The sequence below is a fragment of the Oncorhynchus clarkii genome, chromosome 1 (genome assembly GCF_045791955.1).
Source record: "Oncorhynchus clarkii lewisi isolate Uvic-CL-2024 chromosome 1, UVic_Ocla_1.0, whole genome shotgun sequence".
In the NCBI taxonomy this organism is placed as follows: domain Eukaryota; kingdom Metazoa; phylum Chordata; class Actinopteri; order Salmoniformes; family Salmonidae; genus Oncorhynchus; species Oncorhynchus clarkii.
In genome coordinates, this window is record NC_092147.1 from 71,651,912 (window position 1) to 71,670,853 (window position 18,942).

Below are 18,942 nucleotides of genomic sequence, written 5' to 3' on the forward strand. Positions count from 1 at the left end.
TTATTTTTACTATTTTCTACATTGTAGAATAATAGTGAAGACATCAACGCTCTTAAATAACACATGTGGAATCATGTAGTAACCAAAAAAGTGTTATTCAAATGAAAATATATATTTTTAATTTTACCTTTATTTAACTAGGCAAGTCAGTTAAGAACAATTTCTTATTTTCAATGATGGCCCAGGAACAGTGGGTTAACTGCCTGTTCAGGGGCAGAATGACAGATTTGTACCTTGTCAGCTCGGGGATTTGAACATGAAGTCCAACGCTCTAACCACTAGGCTACCCTGCCACCCCCTATTCAAAGTAGCCACCCTTTGCCTTGTTGACAGATTTGCACAGTCTTGGCATTTTCTCAACCAGCTTCACCTGGAATGCTTTGCCAACAGTCTTGAAGGAATTCCCACATATGCTGAGCACTTGTTGGCTGCTTTTCCTTAACTCTGCGGTCCAACTCATCCCAAACCATCTCAATTGGGTTGAGGTCGGGTGATTTTGGAGGCCAGGTCATCAGGTCATCGGATACAGCAAACACACTGGAAGGGGTGTTCGGACATTGTCCTGTTGAAAAACAAATGATAGTCCCACTAAGCGCTAACCAGATTGGATGGCGTATCACTGCAGAATGCTGTGGTAGCCTTGCTTGTTAAGTGTGCCTTGAATTCTAAATAAATCACAGACAGTGTCACCAGCAAATCACCCCCACACCATCACACCTCCTCCTCCATGCGTAATGGTAGGAATCACACATGCGGAGATCATCCGTTCACCTACTCTGCGATCACAAAGACACAGTGGTTTGGAACCAAAAATAACACATTTCCACCGGTCTAATGTTCATTGCTCGTATTTTTTGGCCCAAGCAAGTCTATTCTTCTTATTGGTGTCCTTTAGTAGTGGTTTCTATGCAGCAATTCAACCATGAAGGCCTGATTCACTCAGTCTCCTCTGAACAGTTGATGTTGAGATGTGTCTGTTACTTGAACTCTGTGAAGCATTTATTTGGGCTGCAATTTCTGAGGCTGGTAACTCCAACGAACTTACCCTCTGTAGCAGAGGTCAATCTGGGTCTTCCTTTCCTGTGGCGGTCCTCATGAGAGCCAGTTTCATCATAGCGCTTCATGGTTTTTGCGACTGCACTTGAAGAAACTTTCAAACTTCTTGAAATTTTACGGATTGACTGTGAGCGTTTAGTCACGGTAATTAGTCTTCTCCAAGTTCTGATGATGCTGATCGTCATTAGTAGCCTACCAAACTAACTAACTGCCTGGTACTCAGCACTCTGTTAATCAAACACTTCATGAGAGCCCATGAGCTCATATTGCACACTACTTACAGGCTATGCAATTGCGTGAGAAAACAGAGTGATGGCCTCAATTAAAAGAAGAGGACCCCATCAGCTTTCTACAGGATAGGCCTACTATATTTATTTCTTAACTTTCCTACTATTAAACACATTGCTTTACTTTAAAACAGGACTATAGCCTACCTGGCTTGCATGAAAATGAACCACGAGAAAGCGTCCTCCATTCGTTATTTAAGTGCATACAGTAGATTACATTTATATTTTTCCCCTTCCCCTGTTTCGAGACACGTGTAGGATAATGGTCCATTCTAAATCAAAAGACATTTCACACATACTATTTAGTATATGTAAAGACAAGATTAAACCAAGAATAGTCTGATGGGTCAATATTAGCCTGTCACTTGTGAATAATATATTATCACTAGTGAATGATGCCCAACTTGTGTCCAGTAAGGCAATAAACAGCGCATGGCTTTTTTTGCAACTTTTTAAAATCATAGTTGCACACCTTATGTAGCCTAGCCAATAGGCCTATATGTTTTGATAAGGTTTGTAATCACAACTAAAGTGGACAAATAACTTCTTAAAATGAAGCATACTAATCCGCTTTACAACCGCTGTAGAGCCTAACAGGCATACTGTACATACACAGCGCATGAGTTTCAAGTTTGGGGAAGATCATTTTCACCATAAAAATACACCTTTATAACAAAAGCATTACATGCATCATCACATTTGTGGTCACTTTTGAGAATGGGGTTTTCCCACTATGGAACATCCGGACTTATAGCTTACTGCCATGTGCACATTGCTGTGCTTATAATATGAAGAAATAGCCTAATAATTGTTCAACATTTTAAGCTAAACACTGTTGCTTCAGCCTCATTGCTTAAAAAAGTTTTTTTGATGCAAGTGGTTGTATTTATTTGGGATGTATCGCATCACACAACTGTCCAAGACTATGTTTGTAATATTTATTTCTCGCACAGAATAGAATAGGTCAACTTTTCTACTATGGGGGAGAGTAGATTGAAATAGGCTAGTGCTTTTGCTGTTCATTAGGTCTACTCCTCATGTTGACTGACAAAAAGTAAATGTATACAGTTCTTCCAATATCTTCAACATGCGCCTTGGAATTGGATAAGGACGCACGCAGTTGTGTCCCCGATGTGTCTGTCTTCACTTGTAGCCTTTGACACAGACCCGATCACGCGACGGTTATTGGCTAATAATAATTGACCTATCTGAGAGAGCCATGTGAGTGAGAGGGGCTTTGAAGCATGCAGCCAGGAGAAGGGATTTATAATTATTATATTCAGCCCAAGGGCACAATGGCCACTGGCCGCAAAAGGCATGTTTTTTATTAAGGGGCATTATGGCCACACAAAGGGGATCCCGCCGGGAAATTTGAGGCATTATCAAATTGTGAATGAGAGACTGATGAAGTGTGTACAGCCTAGAGGTTGACCGATTAATCGGCATGGCCAATTAATTAGGGTCGATTTCAAGTTTTCATAACAATCGGTAATCTGCATTTTTGGATGCCGATTATGGCCGATTACATTGCAATCTACGAGGAGACTGCGGGGCAGGCTGACCACCTGTTATGCGAGTGCAGCAAGGAGCCAAGGTAAATTGCTAGCTAGTATTAAACTTATCTTGTAAAAAACAATCAATCTTAACATAATCACAATTTAACTACAAATGGTTGATGATATTACTAGTTTATTAACTAGCTTGTCCCGCATTGCATTTAATCAATGCGTTGCCTCTTAATTTATCATTGAATCACAGTCTACTTCGCCAAACGTGTGATGATTTAACAAAAGCGCATTCGCGTCAGGGTATATGCAGCAGTTTGGGCCGCCTGGCTCGTTGCGAACTGTATGAAGACCATTTCTTCCTAACAAAAACCGTAATTAATTTGCCAGAAGTTTACGTGATTATGACATAACATTGAAGGTTGTGCAATGTAACATCAATATTTAGACATAGGGTTGCCACCCTTTCGATAAAATACGGAACCGTTCCGTATTGTTTTCGAAATGATAGTTTCTGGATTTGACCATATTAATGACTTAAGGCTTGTATTTCTGTGTGTTTTTATATTATAATTAAGTGTATGATTTGATATTTGATAGAACAATCTGACTGAGAGGTGGTAGGCAGAAGCAGGCTGATAAGCATTCATTCAAACAGAACTTTCCTGCGTTTGCCAGCAGCTCTTTGCAATGCTTGAAACACAGAGCTGTTTATGACTTCAAGCCTAGGCTGGCAATACTATAGTGCCTATAAGAACATCCAATAGTCAAAGGTATTTCAAATACAAATGGGATAGAGAGAAATAGTCCTATATTTCCTATAATAACTACAACCTAAAACTTCTTAACTGGGAATATTGAAGACTCGTGTTAAAAGGAACCACCAGCTTTCATATGTTCTCATGTTCTGAGCAAAACACTTTTTGGCACATATTGCACTTTTACTTTCTTCTCCAACACAGTGTTTTTGCATTATTTAAACCAAATTGAACATGTTTCATTATTTATTTGAGACTAAATGGATTTGATTGATGTATTATGTTAAAGTTAAAATAAAAGTGTTCATTCAGTATTGTTGTAATTGTCATTATTACAAATAGATATATATGTGAAAATTGGCCGATTACTCGGTATCAGCTTTTTTTGGTCCTCCAATAATCGGTATCGGTACTGGCGTTGAAAAATGCTTTCATGCAACTTTTTTCAAATCATTAAAAATCTAAACCTATAGCCCAAAGCCTTGTATCACAACTAAAGTTACATAAATAACTCTAAATTAAGCATATTGGAGGACCTGTTTCTTTGTTAACCACTCAACACAGAAATGTTGCATGTGTTCACTCCCTCAAATCATTTGGAGAAAATATCCTTTCTATTTTATTCAGCTGTGTTTAACTGTATTCTTCACACTATAAAATAATATAAAACAATGTCACGGAATTCTAAGCAAATCTTGTCTGTTAAATTATCTAGTGTAGCCCACAGCCGTCTGGCATAGCCGGATCAGGGCCTAACATAAGGACAACAATAGACTACATTTTATTCATATCATGTTTCTTTAGACCTGTCTAAAATAAATCATGGATTTATTGTGACGTGTAGGCTACATTACATGGATGTATTAGACTTATTTATTTAAATGTTCCAAAGGCCATGTGTGGAAGCCAGGCGATGCTAAATGTGTTTATGTTCATTAACGGTCAATTACCGTGAGACTGGCAGTTATTTGCTTGACAATCACCGGCTGACAAAATTTCATGACAGCCACAACCCTAGGTGGGGGGTGCATGGGTGGCTTTTTGACAACAACAACAACAACAACAAAATCCTCATGTCTTACTCATTGGTAGTAAGAAGTCTGGTCCAAATTGGATATTTTTGACCTCTATTTGTTAAATATTAGCTGGATCCTATAAATTAAAATGGCTAGTTTGGGTGCAATCAATAAACTTAATTTCTCAGAGATCTAATTCAATTTCAACAAAATGTTTCATGGATTCAATTTGATCTGTTATTAACTACAGAAGCAATTTCAGGACAATCTGAAATGGTGGGTTTCAAAATCCTCTTTCTTGTGCTTTTTGAAGTGGAACGACCCTATTACAAGCCATTTGTCCTGATTAACTTTGATTACTGTACTGAGGATATGTGATGTGTGTGTGTGTTTGTGTGCATGCGTGCGTGTGTGTCAATATCACAGGAACAACCTTCAGAGAGTAAAAAGGAAATGACAGTGAAATCCACAGTGAAGCAGACTTTATGAATGAGCTTGTGTTGTTCAGGAAGCCTATAAAATAACAGAAAACTAATGTAGGTGCTATTTGTGCATGACTGTGGTATGTTGACTTGCCCTTGTTAAATTGTCAGGAATATACTCAAATATTTTGATCAATAATTTATCTGAAGTGTATGCTTAGTAACTTCTTAGGCCGGATATCATTGACTCAATCTGATTAGGCCTACAGAAGAGGCCTTCATCCCATTCTAAAATAACAGATCTGTATCCATTCATTTCCTCTGTGTTTCCTATCAGGATGTACAATTTCACAGTCAGTTACCAGACCAAGGGAGTCGGTACTTCAAAGAATGAACCCTAATATTTTAGAACATCAAACACTGAAGCTACAAAGGCGCAAAGCAAGGTGATGAGGGGAGCATATTGTCAAACAAAGAGTTATCTATTGGAGTATTTAAGGGATAGTTCACCCAAATTTCAAAATGAAATTGGTTTCCTTACCCTGTAGGCAGACTATGGACAAGGTATGACAGCAATCCATGCACTGGTTTTATTTCCCTGGTACTGTTTCCAAATGCAAATGTTTAAGAATTTTTGGCACAAATCCCATTCAGGTCATGGGACCAATATTATAATTGTTATGTCTAAGCCAGCCGAAAGTATCTCAGATGTATTGTGAAGCTCAACAAAGTCCCTTATTATAGAAAGCAGTTTTAACATATATTAATTAAAAAAATATATATAAATAATTGCATTTTTATATTAATAATGATATTTTATATCAAAAAGTATTTATCAATATCAAAAATGTGAATAGTTTATATAACATTTTCAATTGTCAATATGAATTGTTCAAATGTTTTATATCTATAATTTAATTATTGATATCAATAATGTATTTATATAAAACATTTTATTATAATGACCTTTTTATTTGATTTATTTAACCTTTATTTAACTAGGCAAGTCAGTTAAGAAGAAATTGTTATTTACAATGACGACCTACCCCGGCCAAACCCGGACGAAGCTCGGCCAATTGTACGCCGTCCTATGGGACTCCAAATCATGGCCCGATGTGATACAGTCTGGTTCAAACCAGGGACTGGTTCATGGGGGCGGGATTACATTTGCATGCTCCTACAAAGTCACTGTCTACACACCCCTTGCAGTCTTCCCATTTTTCTACCTTAAAATGAAATCAAAACATTTATTGAATTTTATAATTTTCCTGCTGATATACACAACCTACTCCACATTTTCAAAGTGAAAGAAAAATGATAGAACATTTTCCAAATGTATTGAAAATAATAAACTAAGATGTCTTGATTGCATATGTTTCCACACCCCAGAGTTAATAATTGGTGGAAGCACCTTTGGTAGCCATAACAGCTGTGAATAATTTTGAATAACATTATACCAGCTTTGCACAACTCGTAGGGCAACATATATGCATCGTTTTTTGTCAAAATTGCTCAAACTCAGTAAATTTGGTTGGGAATCACTGCAATATTCAATGATTGTCACTGATTTTCAATCAGATTAAGGTCAGGACTGAGACTACTAGACCATTCAGGAACACCCAACACCTCTTGGAAAGTCATTCTGGTTTGTCTGACATTAGAATTTGTGTAAATGTTTAGCTGAAAAATGATAATTCTTGTATCAATAATTCTAATTATTGATATCGATTATAAACCTTTTGATATCAACACTTCTAATTATTGACATAACATTTAAATTACTAATATAAAAACGATTTCTCAATTGAATCCTATGGGGATCTATTGAAATTAAAAATGCAATTATTGATTTGAAAAATTCTAATTATTTATATTGAAATTCCATTATTGATATAAAAAAATACAGTTATTGATATAAAAAAATATAATGAATATATGTTAATACGGCTTTCCATACACTTATAGATGATTTCAACATGATTAACTAAAAATTATAATATCGGTCCCATGGCTTGAATGGGATTTGTGCCAATGCTAAATTGGATTTGTGCCACAATTGTATTCTGAAACAGTGCCAGGGAAAATAAACCAAACAATATATTTCTGTCATACCTTGTCAATACACTGCTTACAGGGTAAGGTAACTGATGCCATTTGTCATTTGGGTGAACTATCCCTTTAAATATCCTCAGACGTGCACTTCGGGCGCTCAGCATCCAGCTACTAAAACCAATAATGCATCGTGGTTCCTCCACTCTACCTCCGGTGGGAATGCAAAGATGGATCGGATCAATCATAAACTTCTCTCGGAAGCCTACCTTGGCGCTACGCCATCCGCCCCAAGAATGAACGCGCTCGCGCTACCCCATTCACGGAAGCGCGTCTCCATCTCCACAGTAGGAGGGCTCAGCCCTGTTGTGATTGTGAATGATTGACATCCAATGGGCTGACATCACACTCATGTCTACCTATCTGTTTCAAGTAGGCTAGTCTAAATGCAACCCGTACCATTAGGCTACATTATTCCAGTTTTTTCTAAAAAGCATCAATTGCACACGATGGATAAACATACTAGTTTTGCGGTATATAAACCCTAAATGAATCGACACCAACAACAACCACTTTATACTCTCTTACCAGTCGGACTTGACATATTTCCGAAAGGCTTGTCTCGACAGGTCTTGGTAGTTTTGAGGCTCCGCCGAGATGCCTTGCGCCCGAGTCCTGGTCCTCGGTCCTATAAGTTGAGCGCTGGGCAATACGGACTGACATTTGTGCAGTTTCCTCTTCAATTCTTGGATCTCGTCCTCCCTGTCCGCCAGACGCCTCTCCAAGTCCTGTATCCTGTCCTCCTTCAACATTAAAATCTTGGCAAAGTCCTCTTCCAGGTCGCTCATGATGAAATCTGCGGAGACTTCACTTGTTTCCCCTCGAAAACCACAATTCCGATATTTACGGTCAGAATTCCGTTGTTTACAATGGGATAAACGAGGCTCCGCCGTGCGTATTGAGAAGGATCCCTTTGTAATCCACGTGTTTTTTTCGGAAGGTGCTGAGAGGAGGGGATTTAAATCGGTGTTTAAAACAGTCGAGCCGGCAGTTGATAAATCCAAGAAGCACTGGTCCACATACAGAGACCCTGACCCTCCAGGGAAGTTGGGAACTATTGATGATCCTTCATTGACAAACCAATTAGAGCAGACTTTCCTCTTTGGGGACGCAGGCCGTCATGCTGCAGAGAAACTCGGTGTGCGCTCCAGACTGTAACGGCGACTCTGCATCACTGACTGCCCCAACACAGCCTAGAGATTTTTTTGCGTTGTCAAATTCTCACCGTTACAATCACCAACACAAAGCTTCTGGAACGCCCTTTGATCCAAGAGGCTGACCCAGCCCAGTGAAACTCGATCTGGCTAGGGATCTGATTTACAAGGTTGCTAGATTAGAGTGCTAGTTTGGGCATCCCCAAAAACACCCACCCTGCCGTTTTGTCATTAGACTAGCCTATATGCAACTCCTTTAGGCAATAACAACCCATGCAATTACTTTAGACATGGAATTTGTTGTTCCATACAAGGACCATTTCATTATTCAATCAAACATTTAGAGTCCCTCCAACCGAACACAATGTTTTATAGAATAAACTGTAATATGTAAACTGTAAGCAGCACATCACTGTCACAATCCTTGGTGGTCTGTAGCAGAGTAGTACCCCAGCAAACATGATGTGGGCCCAATGTAGGCTACAATATTGGCCTCACTAGGCTTCCAACATTTGGCAAATCCAATGTGCCTTTGCTCATCAGCCTCACATTGGCCCCCAAGGCATTGGCCCAGTGTAGCCCAGTGTGGGCAGCCCATATCAGGCAGCCCCCACTTTGCCTAAAATAAGCCTATATTTTCCCAGCAAACATGCCCATATTGCCACGATGTGGGCCCAATGCAGGTTAAAACACTGGACCCATGTAGGCTGCCCACATTGGGCCGATATGCCTTTGCGCATCAGCTCCTCATTGGCCCCAAGGCAGGTGGCCCCAAGGACAGCCCTCACAATACCTGAAATTAGTATTGGAAATCAAGACTTTCTGAAGGCTTTGGGCTTTCACCAAATTGTTCCGAAAAACGGTTAATTACTCAGAGCTTCATTATCTGTTCACAATGCAGATTAGTGACATCTACTGGGCAGCAATACATAGCAGCGTGTGATTATCATATGTTTTTCTGCTCTGTTTTCAGCAAATCCCCATGGGGCAGCGGTAAGTCAATTCCGTTAGCAGCATTTTATACTATGGTATTGTTGAAAACTTGTTTCTTATTGGCTTGAAGGGCATTATAGGGCGTGCATTATTTCCCTATATAAACTGGGTGGTTCGAGCAGAGTATGACCAAACATTTATTTTTACTGCTCTAATGACGTTGGTAACCAGTTTATAATAACAATAAGGCACCTCGAGGGCTGTATCTAGGCACTCATGCAGAAGAACAACCCTTAGCAGTGGTATATTTGCCATATACCACACCCCCTCTTGCCTTATTGCTTAAATATCACACAGTATATTGGCACATTAGAATCTAATGGCTAAAGTTAATTCTTACATGTTTTGTTTGAGCTGCTTTTTAAAGCAAATGTTGAATTGAAAAAATGATGGGTATTGTTGAATTTGATATTCATAATGGCGAGCTAGGACTGATGGTTTGGTTAGCTAAACTAGCAAGTATGTTTGTTTGGTTACCACAGCAACTACTGTAGCTATCTAGTTAACTTGCTAGCTAGTTCAGTGGATGTTGAAAACATTCCTACCAGCAAAAGAACACATTTCTAGTGGCAAATGTGTTCAATTATAGCCATGGTATAAAAGGGATAATCAACTCGGGCCTCTATGTGTTCTCTAGAAATGAATGCAACTCCGTGTGTCGTGGAACACACCTTCCACATTGTTCATTATTTTCAATAGAATGCATAGTTCCTCGTTGATTATCTTATAAATAATGAGTTGGAATATCAGGTTAGCATCTTAAATCATGCTGCACTTTTTTGCCTTCAAGTTGACTTTTTTTCAAAAACTGAATCTATGGCATTATTTAGGATGCTATACTAAATGTTCAACAGTGCAGAAAGTGTAGTTTCACATAAAAACAAATCTAAATAGCATGCATTAGACAGGATTCAACCTCTTATCCTAACAACCTTGACTGTGCCATAGTTTCCTACTCTACCTGTTAAACTACCAGTCAAGTGAACCTTTTTGCACAAAATCCTATTTATACTGAACAAAAATATAAATGCAACAGGCAACAATTTCAAAGATTTTACTGAGTTAAAAATCAAATCAAGCGACAGTTCATATAAAGAAATCAGTCAATTAAAATAAATACATTTGGCCCTAATCTATGGATTTCACATGACTGGGAATACAGATATGAATATGTTGGTCACTGATATATTTTTAAAAGGTAGGGGAGTGGATCAGAAAACCAGTCAGTATCGCTTGTGACCACCATTTATCTCATGCAGTGTGGCACATCTCCTTCACATAGAGTTGATCAGGTTGTTGATTGTGGAATGTTATCCCACTCCTCGTCAATGGCGGGAACTGGAACACACTGTCGTACACATCGACCCAGAGCATTCCACACATGCTCAATGGGTGACTGGTGGGTATGCAGGCCATGGAAGAACTGGGACATTTTCAGCTTCCAGGAATTGTGTACAGATCCTTGTGACATGGGGCCGTGCATTATACAGATATGATCTTGTTGCCATCTAATGCACATTCAAATGTCATAAATCAACAGTGCAGAGCTCCCCCTGTCCTCTGTTGTGCCTTGATTGTATTACTGTTGATGATATCTGGAAATGTGCATGTACACCCTGGCCCATCTACTGTTGCTAGCCCCAATTCTGACTTGTGCTCTGATATCTGTTTCACTGATTTCTGCTCTCGTAAAAGCCTGAGTTTTCTGCACGTTAACACTAGAAGCATATTACCTGAAATTGATAAATTGAAAGTGTGGGTTCACAGCTCCAATCCAGATGTGTTGGTCATTACTGAGACAGGGTTAATGTAGGAGAATATAACACATTAGATCTGGTCAAAGATAATACAAAGCAAAAGCATGCATATATATATATTTTTTGTACCATCAAATCAAATCAAATCTAATTTATTTATATAGCCCTTTGTACATCAGCTGATATCTCAAAGTGCTGTACAGAAATCCAGCCTAAAACCCCAAACAGCAAGCAATGCAGGTGTAGAAGCACGGTGGCTAGGAAAAACTCCCTAGAAAGGCCAAAACCTAGGAAGAAACCTTGAGAGGAACCAGGCTATGTGGGGTGGCCAGTCCTCTTCTGGCTGTGCCGGGTGGAGATTATAACAGAACATGGCCAAGATGTTCAAATGTTCATGAATGACCAGCATGGTCGAATAATAATAAGGCAGAACAGTTGAAACTGGAGCAGCAGCACGGCCAGGTGGACTGGGGACAGCAAGGAGTCATCATGTCAGGTAGTCCTGGGGCATGGTCCTAGGGCTCAGGTCCTCCGAGAGAGAGAAAGAAAGAGAGAAGGAGAGAATTAGAGAACGCACACTTAGATTCACACAGGACACCGAATAGGACAGGAGAAGTACTCCAGATATAACAAACTGACCCTAGCCCCCCGACACATAAACTACTGCAGCATAAATACTGGAGGCTGAGACAGGAGGGGTCAGGAGACACTGTGACCCATCCGAGGGTCCATACCATCATCTTTGAAATGCAAGAGAAAGGCCATAGTGTATTATTCCAGCAAAGGCGCAATTTAGATTTTGTCCACTAGATAGCAGAAGTGTATGTGCAAAGGTTTAGACTAATCCAATGAACCATTGCATATCTGTTCAAAATGTTGTATCAAGACTGCCCAAATGTGCCTAATTGGTTTATTAATACATTTTCAAGTTCATAATTGTGGACTCTCCTTAAGGAGCAATTCTCCCTCTGTGGGTCTAACCCCAGGAAGTTCTGTAAAACGGTTAAAGACCTGGAGAATAAACCCTCCTCCTCACATCTGCCCATGTCCCTTAAATTTGATGATGTGGTTGTTACTGACAAGAAGCACATTTTTTATATTTGTATATTTTATTTATCCGTTATTTTACCAGGTAAGTTGACTGAGAACACATTCTCATTTGTAGCAACGACCTGGAGAATAGTTACAGGGGAGAAGACGGGGATGAATGAGCCAATTGTAAACTGGAGATTATTAAGTGACCGTGATGGTTTGATGGCTAGATTGGGAATTTAGCCAGGACACCGGGGTTAACACCCCTACTCTTTCGATAAGTGCCATGGGATCTTTAATGACCTCAGAGAGTCAGGACACCCGTTTTAACGTCCCATCCGAAAGACGGCACCCTACTCAGGGCAGTGTCCCCAATCACTGCCCTGGGGCATTAGGATATTTTTTAGACCAGAGGAAAGAGTGCCTCCTACTGGCCCTCCAACACCACTTCCAGCAGCATCTGGTCTCCCATCCAGGGACCGACCAGGACCAACCCTGCTTAGTTTCAGAAGCTAAGCAGGGTATACAGGGTGGTATGCTGCTGGCAAGCACATGACTGAGCTCTTTAATCACCACTTCATTAAGTCAGGATTACTATTTGACTGTGCCTTGCCTCCTTGCCCTTCCAACATTTCCTAATTTCCCACCCCTTCTAATGCGACGAGCCCCGATGCCGCTCCCTATTTTTCCCCTGCCCCGCTACAAAGTTTCTCGCTGCAGGCGTTCACTGAGTCTGAGGTGCTAAAGGAGCTCCTTAAACTTGACCCCCAAAAAACATGTGAATCAGATGTTTTAGACCCTTTCTTCTTTAATGTTGCTGCCCCTATAATCACCAAGCCTATCTCTAACCTTTTTAACCTGTCTCTCCTCTCTGGGGAGGTTACCATTGCCGGGAAGGCAGCCATTGTTTGTCAATTATGGTAGACCATTCCATTCTTGTGGGCCAGCTAAGGAGTATTGATCAAGTTTATTCATAAAGCCCTTCTTACATCAGCTGATGTCACAAAGTGCTGTACAGAAACCCAGCATAAAAACCCGAACAGCAAGCAATGCAGGTGTAGAAGCACGGTGGCTAGGAAAAACTCCCTAGAAAGGCCAGAACCCTGGAAGAAACCTAGAGAGGAACCAGGTTATGAGGGGTGGCCAGTCCTCTTCTGGCTGTGTTGGGTTGAGATTATAACAGAACATGGCCAAGATGTTCAAATGTTCATAGATGACCAGCAGGGTCAAATAATAATAATCATAGTGGTTGTCGAGGGTGCAACAGGTCAGCACCTCAGGAGTAAATGTCAGTTTTCTTTTCATATCATTCAGAGTATCTCAATCACTCCTGCCTCTAGAGAGTTGAAAACAGCAGGTCTGGGACAGGTAGCACGTCCGGTGAACAGGTCAGGGTTCCATAGCCGCAGGCAGTATTGATGTCTCTGAGGTTATTTGGCCTGGTTTGCTAACAACCCCTCTCAAAGAGTGCAGTGTATAAAGTCAGAACATCTGCTGTCTCAGCCACTGCCTGTCACCAAAGGTGTAACCCAAGGCTCGATCCTAGGCCCCACGCTCTTCTCAATTTGCATCAACAACATAGCTCAGGCAGTAGGAAGCTCTCTAATCCATTTATATGCAGATGATACAGTCTTATACTCAGCTGGCCCCTCCCCGGATTTTGTGTTAAACACTCTACAACAAAGCTTTCTCAGTATCCAACAAGCTTTCTCTACCCTTAACCTTATTCTGAACACCTCCAAAACAAAGGTCATGTGGTTTGGTAAGAAGAATGCTCCTCTCCCCACAGGTGTGTCTTGGGAGTATGGCTAGATGGTACATATCAGCACATATCAAAGATGCAGACTAAAGTTAAATCTAGACTTGGTTTCCTCTATCGTAATCGCTCCTCTTTCACCCCAGCTGCCAAACTAACCCTGATTCAGAATGCATATACATGATATATATAGAATGCATATACATGATTTATGAATGCATATACATTCGTAAATCAAGACCTTTCTTGAGTTGGGCTCTGGAATGAATGTTAGAATGTTGGGAATGAGAATGTGTTGAGAATGCGAGCCCATGGTTGTGTGGGGGAAAAGGGTTGAGTGTGTATGAGTGTGTGGGTGTATGTGCGTATCCCACAACTGTTGCGAAGGAGTAAAAGATGTTAGCGACAATTTACGATGATTCACAACAATTGTTTGCTAATATAATAATTGCTTGCAATAATGTCATTTTGGTAATGGCGAGACTGCTGAGAGGTAAAATCCTTTGCATAAATTGCCTACATTACTACAAATATTAATAGCTAATTATGGAAAATAAGAAACATTATTTTTAAATATATATATATTATGGCTATATATAATACAGATTGAGGTGATGGCGATGGAAATGCATTTGGCGGTTGATCTACTTCTGTTCTGTAAATGGCACTGTGTGCTCTTTTTGAAGGATGGATCCCAGTCTCTCCAGGGCTATGGGGGTTGGACGTGGTCTGCCTGGCATTGGGATGACAACCCAACTCGGGATGAGGAGGGCTTTTAGCAGGTGGAATAGTGGGGACCAATTGGAGGTTTACTTAGTAGCAATGCAAATATCATGGTACAGCTATATAGACACTCAATCATCATGTTACTTTTTAATGGTATGTTTACAAACATATTTTGATAAATAGAATGGAAAGTTGCGTCTCATTATGGTAAGTGGTGAAATAAGTATAGCCAGTTACAAATGTAATGGCTTAGCAGATAATGAGAAAAGACAATCTGTTTTTACCTGGCTAAAAGAGAAGCAATATAACATCTATTGTTTACCGGAAACTCATTAAACAATTTTAGACAAATTTTTAAAAAGGGTATCATTTCAGATAAAGAGACAGCTTTGGCAGAGCGGAGAGCCTCTGTGAGACAGAGGAAAGGGATCTCAGTTGAGTGAGCCGCCTTGAAGCTTGACAAGTTAGGGTCAAGCAGATCTTAGGCCTCACTCTCCCCTATCTGAGAAATCTGCCGCCCTCATCCTCCCTCATACAACACCTGTTCTGCCAGTCACATTCTGTTAAAGGTCCCCAAAGCTCACACATCCCTGGGTCACTCGTCTTTTCAGTTCGCTGCAGCTAGCGACTGGAACAAGCTGCAACAAACACTTAATCTGGACAGTTTTATCTCAATCTCTTCATTCAAAGACTCAATCATGGACACTCTTACTCACAGTTGTGGTTGCTTTGCGTGATTTATTGTTGTCTCTACCTTCTTGCCCTTTGTGCTGTTGTCTGTGCCTAATAATGTGTGTACCCTGTGCTGCTAGCATGTTGTGTTGCTACCATGTTGTTGTCATGTTGTGTTGCTGCCATGCTATGTTGTTGTCTTAGGTCTCTCTTTATGTAGTGGTGTGTTGTCTCTCTTGTCGTGATGTGTGTTTTGTCCTATATTTTTATTTGATTTATTTTGTATTTTTAATCCCAGCCCACGTGCCCTCAGGAGGCCTTTTGCCTTTTGGTAGACCGTCATTGTAAATAAGAATTTGTTCTTAACTGACTTGCCTAGTTAAATAAAAGTTCAATTTTTTTTATACAATTATAACACCGAAACATGAGGTGATGGCGACGGATGAATGACACGACAATGGGCCTCAGGATCTCGTCACGGTATGTCTGTGCATTAAAATGACCTTCAATAAAATGTGATTGTGTTTGTTGTCCATAGCTTAAGCCTGCCCATTCCATAACCCCACCGCTACCATGGGGCACAATGTTGATATCAGCAAACCGCTCGCCCACACGACACCATACACGCGGTCTGCAGTTGTGAAGCCAGTTGGACATACGACCAAATTCTTTAAAACAACATTGGAGGCGGCTTAGAAACGAATATTCAATTCTCTGGCAACAGCTCTGGTGGACATTGTGTTATGTGACAAAACTGCACATTTTAGAGTGGCCTTTTATTGTCCCCAGCACAAGGTGCAAATGTGTAATGATCATGCTGCTTAATCAGCTTCTTGATGTGCCACAACTGTCAGGTGGAAGGTTAATCTTGGCAAAGGAGAATGCTCATTAACAAATTTGTGCACATTTTAGAGATTTTAGCTTTTTCTGCGTATGGAACATTTCAGGGATCTTTTATTTCAGCTCATGAAACATGGGACCAACACTTTACATGTGTTTTATATTTTTTTTCAGTGTATATTTCCAAGTATGGTGTCCAGTAGAGGTCGGTGTTTTAAAGCAGCTTGGAATCGAAGAAAGCACCAGATCCACAGTGAAATCAGTGGGATCTCGCATTTTGCAACACACGATTTGAAAAACTTGTGATCAAATTAAGCTTTAGACGTCATCGATGATGTATTTCTAATAGTGATAAACGCATCAGCACACTGCTTCAAAGTTAGCTGCTTAGAGATGTTGACATATGCCTCGGAGCTCCAGTACCAAACATAACATCACTATCTGAAATAAGGCCACACTTTTGGATCATACATTGTATCAGAAAGACAACTATAATAACAGTTGCACAAAAATAACCTGTGAACTATAAGGTTCTATCTGATAAAAGATTATTCAGAGATAATTGGCTTTAAAGTTCTGAACCCCGGCCTCCCGGGTGGCGCAGTGGTTAAGGGCGCTGTACTGCAGCGCCAGCTGTGCCATCAGAGTCCTGGGTTCGCGCCCAGGCTCTGTCGTAACCGGCCGCGACCGGGAGGTCCGTGGAGCGACGCACAATTGGCCTAGCGTCGCCCGGGTTAGGGAGGGCTTGGTCTGTAGGAGATTTGTCCTTGTCTCATCGCGCACCAGCGACTCCTGTGGCGGGCTGGGCGCAGTGTACGCTAGCCAAGGTGGCCAGGTGCACGGTGTTTCCTCCGGCACATTGGTGCGGCTGGCTTCCGGGTTGGATGTGCGCTGTGTTAAAGAAGCAGCGGCTTGGTTGGTTGTGTATCGGAGGACGCATGACTTTCAACCTTCGTCTCTCCCGAGCCCGTACGGGAGTTGTAGCGATGAGACAAGATAGTAGCTACTACAACAATTGGATACTACGAAATTGGGGAGAAAAAGGGGTAAAATTCAAAAAAAAAAAAAAAAGTTCTGAACCCTCTATGGTTTGAATGGTGCCAGCAATTTTTTAACATAACAACATGAATTGGATTGTTTTCTAACCACGCCCCCAAATATTATAATGAGCCCCGCCTCTACATTATAAAGTAGCTGGGCTTGGTGTTGGCTAGCCTGTGCAGGGCTTGATGTGGGCTAGTCTGTGTTGTGCTGGTGCAGGCTAACCTATGTTGAGCTGGTGTGGGCTTGGTGTGGGTTAGCCCGTATTGGGCTGATGTGGGGTAGCCTGTGCAGGGCTGGTTTAGGCTAGCCCATGTTGGCCTGGTGTGGGCTTGGTGTGGGCTAGCCTGTGTTGGGCTGGTGTGGGCTAGCCCGTATTGGGCTGGTGTAGGCTAGCCCGTGTTGGGCTGCTGTAGGCTTGGTATGGTCTAGTCCATGCTGGGAGTGGTGTGGGCCAGCTCATGTCAGGCTGGTGTCCGCTAGAACGTGTTGTGCTGATGTGGGATTGCTGTGGGCTTTGTGTGGGCTAGCCCCTGCACACAATGGGGTCATGTTTGCTGGGAGGCTATGTTGAGTTTTGCAATAGGTAAATGTAGAGAAAGGCCAATGTTGTCATACACACACACACACACACACACACACACACACACACACACACACACACACACACACACACACACACACACGTTGAGCACTCTGTAAGCCTAATCTTCAAACAGAGCCAACCATTTCTCTGCATTATTTTCATCCTCTGACTAAATCCATTTCAGCTCAATGAATTCATGGAAAGAGCGACTTGGGCTGCAGGGGGAATGTTTCATTAATATTCTGAGATAAAAATAGTGCCAGGGGATCCATAATTTGCAAGTGGAGTTCATAGTATTATGCCCCTGTTTTCCCACTCTCCTTCCCAAGTCCATAGAGTCTGGGTGGCTCAAAAGTAATGCAAGTGACAGGAAAGGTAGGCTGCTTTCCAACTACTACCACAGACATAGACATCTTTGCTCATCACTTTTCCTTTTAAATTAGAATTCCAATCTCCAATGTTTTAGTTTTCAATGTGAGGAGAATGTACTTCAAATGACTCACACTGAAAAAGGCTATGCTTTGAAGAGCAATACCTTTTGATATACTGTGCAAGTGCAAGAAATTACTTATAGACATGCTTGAGACCTTGGCCACATGAGAAATATTCTTGGCGTGAAGGGCACATCTTTACAGACATTCAGCTTTCTTTACGTGGGGTAAAACTGTGTCAGTTACATTTAAAATTTTTGTCATTCAGTAGACGCTCTTATTCAGAATTACGTACAATGGGAGGGGGACGTCGGGGGCGCAATGAAAGTTATTGAAGACACTCTTCAAAGAGGTAGAGATTCAGACATTTTAGAAAGATTGGCAGTGACTCTGCTGTCCTGACTTTAGGGGGACACTTGTTCCCCCATTGGGGTGCCAGGACAGAGAAGAGCTTGGACTGAGAGTGCTCAGGTTGGAATGTCACTTTTTAGCATAGCCTGAAGGTAAGGAGTGGCAGTTCACCTTTGCTACTTCGTAGGCACACTAGGGTCTTGAAGATGATGCTAACTTCGACTGGAAGCCAGTGGGCGGAGCGGGTGACATGGGAGAACTTAGGAAGGTTGAACAGCAGGTGGGCTGTCGCATTCTGGATAAGTCTCAGTGGTTTGATGGCACAAGCTGGGAGAACAGGATCTGCGCCACTTCCTCTGTGAGCAAAGGTCATACTCTACGGATGTTGTAGAGCATGAACCTGCAGGAGCGAGTCACTGCTTTGATGTTTGCTGAGAATAACAGGGTGTT

The 18,942-nt window shown here is 41.3% G+C and overlaps 1 protein-coding gene across 1 annotated transcript in view; it reads right to left on the reverse strand.

Moving 5' to 3' along the window:
• Positions 1-8,453, reverse strand: part of LOC139411631 (cGMP-dependent protein kinase 1-like) — a 157,933-nt gene extending 149,480 nt beyond the window's left edge. The window contains exon 1 of the mRNA XM_071158236.1: positions 7,682-8,453. Within this exon, the coding sequence (XP_071014337.1) occupies positions 7,682-7,941 (260 nt within the window). The 5' untranslated portion in view covers positions 7,942-8,453. The remainder of the gene's footprint in view (positions 1-7,681) is intronic.
• Between the last annotated feature and the right edge of the window lie 10,489 nt (positions 8,454-18,942).